Here is a 12,733-nt window from a genome sequence, read left to right on the forward strand (position 1 = left end):
CCCTCCACCGTCCCAACTCTCCCTCCCTCCTTCGTAACAGAGGGGTTAGAAGAGGAAGCCACAGATATGCACACTGCAACCACCACAATAGAAACAACTGGGAACATTCTCTGCTCGTTATTTCTCCCCCTCACTTTCTCGTTCTCTCTCTGTTTTTCTTGCTTTCTTTCCCTCTATCTCTCACCCTCTCTCTCTCTCTCTCTCTGTCTGCTGTCACAACCCCCTCCTGTGGATTGGTTTGGTCCCCACCTGTAGGAGAGTGCTGGTCTGGTCAGAGACATGTTTGTGTGGACTGAACCATTATGAACCCAGCAGGGAGGACAACTCCCCAAACTCCACAAATCCTCCTTCTGAACAATAAAACGTATCCACACAATAGATGGACAATTTAAATTTTATATTACACTTTGTTTGTAACCTTTTTGTTGTAATATAATACTGACTTTTACTTCAACTTTGACTTTAATATTTAAAACCAGATGTACATATTTGTTTTATGAACTTCAATGTGGGGAAGTAAAAATATGTTAAATTAATAAATGAAATCTAATTTAAAAAAGTTTAACCATATCCAGATTAAGATTTTGTTTTTATGTTTATTTGCTAATAAGTTTAACTCTTAAATCTCAAAGAGACCTTGGCCTTGTTGTTCCCAGTGAAGCAGAACTATACATCAGGAGTTGTTATTGCTGGAGGAGAGGAGTGCATGTAGACCTAATCCTCTGGGTCTACTTAGGATCAAGTTGCCAACACCACCATGGATTCACGGCCTCCAGTCCTGCTACTCCTTCATTACCGTTCTCTCTTTTTTGTCTTTCTATCCATCTACAGTAGAGGCATCTGTCCCTCGCTCTTCTCCATTTCTTTCTTTCTTTCTTTTTCTTCTTCCTGTCTTACTCACTTTCTATAGGTATTTCTCTTTCTCAGTCTCTCTGCTTTTCTTTTCCCCCCACCTCTCTTTTCATGTCTATTTAGTCTCTCCTTCTATATCTCCTGGTTTACCCAAATCTTCCCGTTGCGTGATGAGACAACCGAATAGGCCTACCGTGGCACCGTTCAGATCACGTCTTACCGGCGCTTCTCTCTGAACCCCTTGTGTGTTCACCTCATTCTGCGTGCTAATGACGCTGATCTGCAGCACAGAAACTCGTTCAATAATAACCGTCGAGTCGACCCCGAGGTTGGGTGGCACTTGTGCACGGAATTATTCAGACGTCAGACACGGTTATACTGATTACACACGTAGACGCGCCGGTTATTTCGTCAACGGGAGATATCCACTGTGCGTTGTGAACAGCGCGTTCACAACGCGCTGAAATAGACCTGGACCCAATCTTAGTTTTTTTTATTACAGAGACAGACAATTGATTTGCGTGCATGATGCTCTGGGATGATAACGTTGTTCTAGGAGGTAGTGAATAAGTTATGATGAAACGTGATTTTTCTCCCCAGACTCCCCAGAAACACTGTTGAATCACTTTTCAACCCATTTGCCAACGTTCTAACAACACTGTGGCAACTTTCACATTGGGTCTCGATATTAAACGGCCTAGAGATACTCTCCAGACTGAGTGATTTGCTGAATCACTTCCAAGACCATAGTCTACACTTTTCCAAGAAAAGCCATGTTCCATATCGCATCTCTTGATAACACTGAGTTGGTTGAAAAGCAATATTCATATTTCCCCAAACTCTTAATGCAAAATTGCCATTACAGAATTCTATGTTTGTAAACTAAGAAAAATGTTGCGATTCAGATGCTGCTTCTAGATGGATTGAACATGACAACATTGTATAGTGGTTGGAGGAGGAAGGGTTGTCCTCTTTGTAGAATAATTATTGTTTTTTGGAACTCACTGACAACGTAACATTCTGTTGAAAGTTTCAGAATCTCGCCCTCCCGCATGGCTTGTATTACAGTAAATGTAGGCTACACATATTTTTCACACTTTATAGTATTTGATTTATTTTGAGGCAATTTTCATCTTGAGGAAAAAAAACTGTTGAAGCACACAGTGGAATAAAAAAAAATCTTAAGTAAGTTACTCTAGTAAGCTACTTACTGACATAAGATGCATCAAGTAACTAGGTGTGCCCTAGCATGGCATCACCATATGGGCAAGACCAACAGCTAAACTCATAGATTAACTATCCATAGAAAATGATGAAATATACTGTATAACTTGCTGTAGTTTTGTGTGTGTATGAAGTTGTGTAGTTTGTATTTCACTTCTTGATTCAGCTCATAGTCACACATATCAGGTTTGAATCTAAAAGCACCACCTTTCCTAACCCTCCCACACACACACACAACCTCATACACACACACAACTTCATACACACACACACACAACTCAGTCATCCAAGTGTGGTTACTCAAGAGCTGATAAAAGAACAGCAGCAAATGTACACATTGTTGGAGGTGCTGACAGGAATTTGATTTCAGTCCAGACTTCCTCAAGTAAAACTCTTTTTCTACAGTCATGAACATTCTATCTCTTCTCTCTCTTCTCCAAACTTTGCCCTTCCCTTCCCTGCTCTCTCTCTCTCTCTCTCTCTCTCTCTCTCTCTCTCTCTCTCTCTCTCTCTCTCTCTCTCTCTCTCTCTCTCTCTCTCTCTCTCTCTCTCTCTCTCTCTCTCTCTCTCTCTCTCTCTCTCTCCCACTCTCACAGTGTATATCTCTTTAACGCATGCACGTACGCACACACTCTTACGCACACACTCTTTCTCTACATGCCTCCCCCTCACAGTGTGAGTACGGTTGGTTGTTGGAGACAGTCGTGTCTCATAAACTCTGTCAGCGGACTGGGAGATGAGTGAAGACAGGAAAAACAAACCCATGATGATACTGCACCACCAGGAACTGTTCAGAACTGATCAAAAGAGTGAGAAGAGGAAGTCTCACAGACCTCAGACACACACAGAGGAGAAGACCCACTGAAACGTTGTTACATTTCATCTACTTTTCAGAGGGGGACGCCAGGAGCCAGAAGAGAAAACCACATGACCCTGTTGAATTCTTCCCACATCAAAAGTGAATTGCATAATACATGAGTTGTGCTTTATTGACATCTTAAACACATATTAAATGTTTATAGTTCTACTCAGGTCATAGCTCATGGCATCATGTCATTAATCGCTTGGGAATTTTTTTTGAAATTGAATGCAATTCAAAACTGAAAAGATCTCGCTGGGGCATAACTGACCTCAGAGCTGTAGTCTAGATACATCTGCTTTGTTAAATTAGGATTAGTTCCATCATTTTCACTGGGCTGTAGTTACAAGCTTCCCAAGAGGTGTGTGGTTTGTTTACGTTAGTCAGAGTTAGGTATTTCCCTTTACTCCCAGTAGGCCCAGAATGAGACCAGCTGGTGAATTTGAAAGTGACTCCCAGCCACCCTTCTCCCTGGCCTGGATATGGGGATCTATCTACCGTAGAGTGTCTTGTGCTGTTGCCATGTGAACATGAAAACGTTAAGTGCTTGTGAATGCACCCAGGCACCACACCTTTGTGGCCTGGAGGGAGTTAAAACCTACTTTGATTGTCCATCACTCTTCACAGTAATCTCCTGTCAGGATTCAGGAGAGAGCAGAGAGAGATAGCAGGGAGCAAGAGAGTGAGAAGGAGAGAGATAAAGAGGGAGAATGAGAGAGTGAGAGCAGAAAAAGAGAGAGAGCAGAGAGAGATAGCAGGGAGCAAGAGAGTGAGAAGGAGAGAGATAAAGAGAGAGAATGAGAGAGTGAGAGAGCAGACAAAGAGAGAGAGCAGAGAGAGATAGGGACACGGACTGAGAGTGAGAAAGAAGGAGAGAATGAGAGAATATTGAGAAAGAGGGGCAAGGAGACTTGGAGTGAGAAAGGAGAGAGAGAGCAGCGAGCGACAACCCAGACCTCCCTGAACGCCCACTCCACACTCTGAACAGGGGCATGCCTTCCAGAGAGCGTTCAGAGGCAGCATCTGTTTAAGATCTGTTCATCAGCTGCTTTGTTATCCTCCTTCTTGTCAGCCGGGGCCAAATGAGACAGATGAGCGATGTGCCAAGCACAGGACTGCCTGTGTCTGTCTGTGTTAGAGCACCTGCCTGTCTCTCTGCACCTGCCTGTGTCTGTCTGTGTTAGAGCACCTGTCTGTCTCTCTGTACCTGACTGTTCCTGAAGACAAGCAACCAACTGTCGAGAGCCGCTTAGTGGAAAAAACTGGGATTAGTTCAATTAATTTGACCTGATGAACTTGGATGAGAAGCAGTGGGCTACAACCATGAGAGTGAGACTGAGAGAGTGAGAGAGTGTGTTGATATAGGTGAAGACTGAGAGAGAGAGAGAGAGAGAGAGAGAGAGAGAGAGAGAGAGAGAGAGAGAGTGTTGATATAGGTGAAGACTGAGAGAGAGAGAGAGAGAGAGAGAGAGAGAGAGAGAGAGAGAGAGAGAGAGAGAGAGAGAGAGAGAGAGAGAGAGAGAGAGAGAGAGAGAGTGAGAGTGTGTTGATATAGGTGAAGACTGAGAGAGTGAGAGAGTGTGTTGATGCAGGTGAGGGACCTGGCCTGATGCAGGAAGGCCTCAGCTCATCTGATACACACTCTACCCAGTGAGCCACCATGGCGACCCACACATGGACTACATCATAAATCATTTAATACATGTAAGCGTGTGTGTGTGGATCAGCCAAGCATTGTAAAAAGACGATTTAACAGCCCTCATAAACCCGGGACATTAAGCAAAACAGATCCAGATCCTCAATCTCTCCCTTAATTCAGTCATTTCCATCTCTTCAATCTTTCTTCCATCTCTCTCTCTCCTTCAATCACCCTCTCTTTCTCCCTCTCTTGCTGTCTCTCTCACCTTCAATCTCTCTTTCTCACTTTCTCTCTCTCTCCCCCCTCTCTCTGGCAGTCTTCTCTCCATCCTGACCACCAACCACTCCTATCAGAGTGGGACTCATGTCAGTGCTGGTGTGTGATCTCTCCCTGCACCAGTCACAGGTTGTTCCCCCAGCAAGCTGCCTCGCATTATACACCATTCAAACATTCTTAGATGTTTAAAAACAATCAGTGCAATAAGCACTTTAGGAGACTAATAGTGGCAATTTCACACCACTGGTAGCTAGTTTGGAAAAAGAATACAACCCTTTCCCGTATATCCTGGTGATGATGGGGTGATGATGAAGGTGTACCAGCCCTGTACCCAGAAGGTCTGTGTCATGTAATCACTGTGCAGGTCACTCTCCTTCTAGTCCTGTTACCTGCAGTCATACCGTCTCCAGTGACTGTGCACATGTGTGTAATGTAAATCATATGTGGGGGCTGTGTGAGTGTGTGTGTGTGTGTCTGTGTGTGTGTGTGTCTGTGTGTGTGAGGTGGGGCACCTCTGGTGTTGCATTGTAAGGTTGGGGAATACAAAGTATTTTATGGTTGGACCACATATTGGAACCAGCTGTTTCCAGCTCACATATTCGATTTTTTTTTTTGTGTGTGTGTGTGTGAGTGTGTAAGGGCAGGAAATTATCCCCACTCCCCCCACCCCAACAAAACCACCCTCACCACCTACAAAACATCAATGACACATCAGCAAGCCTGTTCACCAGATCTAGGTGGCTTGTGTGTTTTTCCGCTCTATAGTGTGCATTTAGGGTATTTTATAAAACCATGTATGTGTGTATGTCTCTGCTTACAGTGTGTCCACACAAACCCTGTAGGTATCTGTAGTTCCACATGCTTGTGATTCTACATGTATGTCATTCTTAATGTTGTTTCCTGTCAAGTATAAGGTGACCTTTGACCTCACAAACACTCAGTTGTCAATTTCCTCTTCCTGGATGAAGCACCTGGGTGTAGTTATCCTTTTTTCACCAGCCAGAGGGTATCCTGTGTGTACGTGTGTGTGTACTGAGGCCCCTGAAATCTGGTTTTGACACCATCATGTGATTGGTCCTCATTAGTGTCTTACCTTTCACAAGTCTTCACAGGTTTCAGGTGTTGAGAAGCAGTGTGTGTGTGTGTGTGTGTGTGTGTGTGTGTGTGCGTGTGTGTCTGTGCGTGTGAAAATGGTACAGGAAAACTGCTTTCATACCTCCATGTTTTATCAATCAGGATATTCTGGAGAGAGGCCTTCCATATACCAGCCTGAGGTGATGGATAGTAGGTTTTACACTGGCTGTTTGAAGCAGGCACATTCACAGGACACCCATAGGTGCATTAAGGTCCTTCCTGTAATTATATATTTTGCTTCTAATTTGTAACCACTATGACTCTCAGCTAGGCCTGAGTATAACACTAAGATCAACTTCACACACTTTTACAAACATACCTACATACACACACTGGACACACACACACACCTACATACACAAACACATACACACATGTGCACATTCATACAAAAATCTATTCACTCTTGTACATACCTACTTTTTCATACACACACAGACACAAACACATGCACAAAAACACACATGCACACACACACACACACACGTATGGAGTATCTGGAGCTAGCTCCAGTGAAAGCTTTGGAACATTACGTTCCTGTGAATGATGGTTTTAATGTTCCATCCTCTCCCATTAGACCATCCGTCACACAAGCATCGCTCACACATCAAGGAGAGAGGGATGGGGGGTGAGAGAAGGAGGGAGGGAGAAAGAGAGATATGGGAGAGGGGAGGTATGGGGGAGGATGAGAGAGAAGGAAAGACAGAAATATGATGGTGGAGGAGAAAGGAGGTAAGAGATTAGGGGGAGCAGGAGGGGTTGAAGGAGAGATAGAAAGAGAGGAGAGAATGAGAGGCAGAATAGGAATGAATGAGATGGAGGGAGAGAGGAAGGGATGGCGTGAGCAGAAATGAATGACAAGCAGTGCTGTGTGGTGGAGAGAGGAGAGAGGGAGGAGGGAGAGATCAAATGGGGGAGTGAGAGCAGAGCTGGAGAGAGAGATGAGAGTCATTTAGACAGACTGATGGTGATGAGAGAAGGCTTGAGATCTCTAAAATTGTGATAACGGTACAGAAATGTGTGTGTGTGTGTGTCTGTGTGAACAGTATGGGCGTGTGTGTGTGTGTAAGTGTGTGTGTGCATGCTTGTGAGTGTGTGTGCATACTTGTGAGGGTGTATGCATGCATGTGTCTAACATTGAGGCTGGGCCTGATAGGTATAATAATAAGTATTGAAACTACTGCAGCAGAGGTAAGGTATCCTTGTTTCTACATGTGTGTCCTAGGATGCTACAACACACACAACAATGTAAACATCAGTACAGACACACACACTATTTTAAACATCAGTACAGAACATGTCCTGTAACTCATGGTCCTAATTTAATCAGTGTATTGCGATGCTGTAAATATTGCTTGGCGGTTTTCATCAAATGTTGTGCAAATGCTACCTACATGCAGTGTAGGAGAACAAATAGAATATTGATTCACAGAAACCTTCAAGTGTTTACTGAAGCCTCTACCAACTGTTCACCTCTCTCTCTCCCTGTATTTCATTATTTCCTTCTCTCTTTCTCTCTTTCTCTCTGTTTCTTGCTTTCTCGGGCTTGCTCTCTCGCTCTCTCTTTTTCATAACCCATTCCCTTTTTTGAAAGATCCAGGATAATGGAATTCCTGTGTTGAATACCTATGAAGGCCAGATTTGTTATGGACAATGACAGCTATTGTAAAAGCTGACATTACTGGTCTGTTATTTGCTTTTATACTTTCGAACATAAACTGACCATTTAGTAAATCAGTCTGGTATGACATCACAACAACTGTGCCAAGAAGTGAGTGCTTTTGTGTTAGCTGCCACTGTCTGTGTTATTACCATCGACTCTTCTTCAAATCAAGAGCCATGATCACATGAAACACAAAACCATTATAATATGGTTGTTTTATTCAATCTAGTCCAAACAGGAGAAAGTATCTTACATAGAAACCAAACAGTACTAACCAAACATTGTGTTTGTAACTCTACTCTCCTCAATCTTTGACCACTGAGGAGAGAGAAAGAGATGAGAGGGAGAGCAATACAGAGTAAAAGAGAGAAAGAGGGAGACTTGCAATCACCCTTCATAACCACTAGATGACGCTCTTTCTCTATGGTGGTGGGCAACACATGGTATTTCGCCACCATCTAGTGGAGACACATTTATCTGTATGAGATCTAGATCAGTGTTTCCCAACCCTGGTCATCAGGACCTCCTGCCCTGCATGTTTTAGATGTTTCCCTGCTCCAACACACCTGATTCAAATTAATCAGGCTTCTGCTGAGATTCATCATTCAGCGTTCATCTTGAATCCGGTGTACCATTCTATTCTGTTTTTAGATTCATAACACAGCATAGATTTGTTATAAAAAAGTAAACTAACAGTAAATTACTGTCTCTACTGCAATATCATCAGATAGAAAGAAGAATATTAACAACCAATCAGCCACTTTACTTCTTTAGAGAAAACGTGCACATTTACAAACAGTCCTGGTCTCTTCAGTTCTCAGGCACCACTGGAAAGAAAAATTAATATTTGGGTTGACTATTGAACATTCAGTAAATATTGTAGTCTACCTAGACTATATGTAACTATAACTGTAATTATATTTTATACTATACAATTTAATATAGGTATTGACCATACATATATGCAGTAAGCACTGTATATACACACATGTGTATAACTATACAGTATATCTATAGTTAGACTATAGTGTATAGTGAGAACTACTGAACATTGGGGCTTGTATAGCTCTGTGATTCAGCATTTCATTTGACTGCAGATGAAGAGGTACCAGGTTCAATTCCCCCTGTACCCTTAGAATAAAAGGGCCTATTAGACAGATAGATAAATCCATCCTACTTACCCATGCAGCTCCTATTGTTTAATTCTCCTTCTGCAACAGAGACACGTTAGAAGGATGGTTAACTTAACACCAAGCCAGCCTGAAGTAAACCCAGCAGGTAGGAAGAGAGTCAGACATGAGGAAGAGAGTCAGACATGAGGAAGAGTCAGACATGGGGAAGAGAGTCAGACAAGGAGGAAGAGAGTCAGACATGAGGAAGAGAGTCAGACATGGAGGAAGAGAGTCAGACATGGAGAAAGAGAGTCAGACATGAGGAAGAGAGTCAGACATGAGGAAGAGTCAGACATGAGGAAGAGTCAGACATGAGGAAGAGAGTCAGACATTAGGAAGAGATTCAGACATGAGGAAGAGTCAGACATGAGGAAGGGTCAGACATGAGGAAGAGAGTCAGACATGGAGGAAGAGAGTCAGACATGAGGAAGTGAGTCAGACATGAGGAAGAGTCAGACATGAGGAAGAGAGTCAGAGGAGCATGTGTGTTACCTTCTCCTGTGTGTCAGCAGCAGTGGAGTCTGAGGAAATACAAGTAAGAGTTAGACACATCTTCCACCACGCTGATAGACTGATTGGTTGGTTGTTTTGGTTTTTATTTGGTTAGTAGATTAGTGGGTGGATGGATGCATGTATGTATAAATAGATAAATGTAGACAGATGGATGATGGTTTATTTACCAGAGCTGCTGATTGTCCAGGAGAAAACCTTGATCAAACCATAGAGTCCCAGCGCCACGGCAACCATCGCCATGGAATCCTCAATAGAGGGAGTGCTGACTCCTGGGAGCGACAGAGAGAAAAAGAGAAAAATAAAGAGAAATGAGACCATATGAATCATACTCTTCTATTAAATCATAAACATATCACATTTTACTTTTTTCTTTCATTATCAATGTGATCTGCGTATCACTGTAAGACTATACTGTGCAGTATCTCAATCACAATACATAAGCCATTGTAAATACACTTACACAGTACTTTACATAGTATCATAAACGATGTGTTATGAATCTCATAAGATGGTTAAAGGCTGTGATAGGCCAGCGGTTCCGCTCCTCTCACCAATCACGTTGAGGGAGACGCTGACTCGTCGGGTGCCCCCCTGGTGGACGGCCACACAGCTGACCTGCCCCCCCCGCTCACCCCCCACCCTGGCTGGGTCCAGCTCCAGACGGGAGCTCTGGCTGTAGGTGCCGTCAGAGGCCTGCCTGTGGCCCGTCACGCTGCCCCGGCCCAGGTCCTGGACCCCCCCTGCCCCGCTCAGCTCCCAGCCCAGCTCCAGGGACAGGGGGGCGAAGCCTGACGCCTCACACTGCACCACCACCAGCTGGCCCGGGGCGGAGAGGGGGAGCGGGGAGGGGAAGATGGAGAGGGAGGGGGGCTCTGGGAGAGACAGAGGAGGAGAGATATACACAGAGGAGAGGGAGGAGGAGAGATGCATGAAGGAGGAGAGAGAGAGAGAGGAGAGAGAGGGAGGAGGAGAGAGACAAAGAGGAGGAGAGATTACAGGGAGGAGAGAGAGAGGAGGAGAGATGCATGAAGGAGGAGAGAGACAGAGAGGAGGAGAGATTACAGGGAGGAGAGAGAGAGGAGAGATATACAGAGAGGAGAGGGAGGGCAATAGAGAGAGGGAGGGACAACCAGAAGAAAGGAGTGGGGTTTTAAAGTAGGATCACCACTTTCATGCTCTGGTATTGTCCATAATGTAGGAGGTTGTTACTGTCAATAAGAATTAGTGCATGAATAACTCTTAAATGAATCTTCATGCTGCAGCCTCACTCTCCATCTCCAGATATGTTTATAATATGAATGTCCTATTTTAATAGTACATTTACAGTGCATATAAGTGTATTGTAGCTGAGTCTCACCCACTATCTCCAGGTCCACCGCCACCTGAGCCAGCAGATAGGGCAGATACACCGTGCAGATGTAAGTTCCAGAGTGGCGCACCTGGGCTTCCTGCAGGATCAGTGATGCGTTTCCTGTCTTGTGGAGGGCGTCGATGTCCAGCCCCGCCCCTGCCTCCCAGGTATCAGCCAAACGGTCGCCCTTGCCGTCGTAGGCCAGGACCAATCGTCCGTCGCCCCTGAACTGGTACCGCCACTCCACGGCAAAGCCCGACCCGGAGAGGGGAGAGGAGGGGTCCACCCAGAACCCACAGTCCAGGAGGACCGGTTCTCCCAGTCTGGACTGGACCCTCACGGTTCTGCTGGACACACTGAGGATCACTGGGGAGGGGAGGAGTAGGGGAGTGAGGAACGGAGGCAGGCAGGCCGGGAGAAGAGGAAGGAAGGAGGGAGGTATGGACAGAGGGAGAGAAAAGGAAGGAGAGGGGAGGCAAAGAAAAAGTGGAAAGGAGGAGAATGAGAACATCAGACTGATCTAGCATTGATGTTAACCTCTCCCAGTCTCAGCTGGTCTGTATCTAATGTAGATGTCTGCACCTTGGGGTTCTTTAGTTGCCGTGGGAGCGCGCATGACACTGGACAGGGTCAGCTGTCTGTCAAGGCCCTGCAAGGCAGCAGAGTACCAATCAGCTTGCAGGTAGATGGGGCTGAGGGCAGAGTCTGTGAGCGGAGCGGCCCATTGGACGGTGGAGGGCTGAGGCAGGAAGGGGTTGAGCTCACACTGGGGTTTCTCCACAGCACCCCCTGGTGGGTGGAGGGAGGAATGGCAGAAGGTGGCAGCAGGGTCTGGAACACACAGGAATCACAAGAGGGATTCTTTTATCAGTGAGATGTGACATATCAACCAGCTTAAATGAATCATGAAACTAAATTTACTGAGGTTAGAAGTCATTGCTAGTTTTCCAACTAAAGGGCATCTCAGTGTGTCACGGCCAAATATGCCAAACACATCCAGTCATAGTGACTGTTTAAACCTACCTTTTATGTAGTAGACCCTCTCTGGGTTTATGTCTGACGACGGGTTCAGTCGTGACCCGGTTCCCTGGATTTCTGGGTCGGTTCCGATGACCAACAGAGATTTCTCCTGGGTCATAGCCGCAGGGAACCCTCTGCCTGGCTTCTCTTGCACGAACCAGCACTCCAGAACCGGACAAGTCGACGCACCGACTGGAGGAGGAGACAGCGATGTAGCTTGTTTTGCGCATTTCAATGGAACATTTTAAGACAAACTGTTTAAATATATTAAACATATATAACTGTAAAGGTTTTCTTTACATAAAAGGATATATGGCGTTAGCTGCAAATTACTTTGGCTTACCGTTCATGAAGTAAGTTAGTGCAAGCAAAGAAAGCTTGTAAATTGTCGAAATATTTGCCATGATTGTTGTCGATGGGCAGTTGTACCAATCTGTCTGCAGTTTTAAGTTTCCACGTAGGCCATTTCTTCACGAAGAATTATGTTTTGGTCGTTGGATTTCCCCTGAAATTCCACTTTTTGTTTCACTTTCACTTTGCACGCATTATCATCCACACGGTGGCGATCTAACACCATTTTTGGACAGAATACATGAGTAACTAGCGGCCTATGACCAGTTAATATGGGGTTATTTCAGGACATGATCAGATCCTGGAAAGCCAAATATTTTAAACATTGTGAATATTGCATCTTGAAACAGAATAGAACATTCTGCATGCCCTCATGATTTCTCTATGCATCTAAAATCATTTTAAAACTATCAAGGCCTACATGTTTTATTGCAAGAATCCCTTTTACAGATTCTGATCTCAACTTGCTGTTGTTAAGCTCGCTTGTAATTAAACCTTGACTGACAAGAAATATGCCAGAATGAACCTGGTCTCAAGAATCCAGACTAACAGGGTGGCAAAAAGCATGTCATGGTTGAAAGAGAGCCATGTAAATAAAAGTATGGCTCTGGGTTGAAAGACAGGCAGACATGAACCTCAAACCAACTTCCTGGTTGTCATTCTGTTGTTGCCAGTTGGC

At 44.6% G+C, this 12,733-nt stretch overlaps 1 protein-coding gene across 1 annotated transcript; it reads right to left on the bottom strand.

Moving 5' to 3' along the window:
- Positions 1-7,827: 7,827 nt before the first annotated feature.
- LOC134006877 (tapasin-like) lies at positions 7,828-12,205 on the bottom strand. Its single transcript, XM_062445979.1, has 9 exons — positions 12,047-12,205; positions 11,707-11,895; positions 11,266-11,514; positions 10,690-11,049; positions 9,884-10,204; positions 9,500-9,601; positions 9,312-9,340; positions 8,829-8,858; positions 7,828-8,474 (listed from the first exon to the last, which is right to left on the bottom strand). The coding sequence occupies exons 1-8, from the start codon at positions 12,105-12,107 to the stop codon at positions 8,847-8,849; spliced, it is 1,323 nt and encodes a 440-aa protein (XP_062301963.1). The 5' UTR covers positions 12,108-12,205; the 3' UTR covers positions 7,828-8,474; positions 8,829-8,846.
- Between the last annotated feature and the right edge of the window lie 528 nt (positions 12,206-12,733).

The sequence above is a fragment of the Osmerus eperlanus genome, chromosome 20, assembly GCF_963692335.1.
Source record: "Osmerus eperlanus chromosome 20, fOsmEpe2.1, whole genome shotgun sequence".
Classification (NCBI taxonomy): domain Eukaryota; kingdom Metazoa; phylum Chordata; class Actinopteri; order Osmeriformes; family Osmeridae; genus Osmerus; species Osmerus eperlanus.

Bases quoted from the DNA above. Each gene is read 5' to 3' on its own strand.
- LOC134006877 (XM_062445979.1), bottom strand. From the start codon at position 12,107: ATGGCAAATATTTCGACAATTTACAAGCTTTCTTTGCTTGCACTAACT. The intron at 11,896-12,046 runs GTAAGCCAAAGT...CTCCTCCTCCAG, and splicing joins ACTAACTTACTTCATGAACG to TCGGTGCGTCGACTTGTCCG. The intron at 9,341-9,499 runs GTAAATAAACCA...GTATTTCCTCAG, and splicing joins CTGGACAATCAGCAGCTCTG to ACTCCACTGCTGCTGACACA.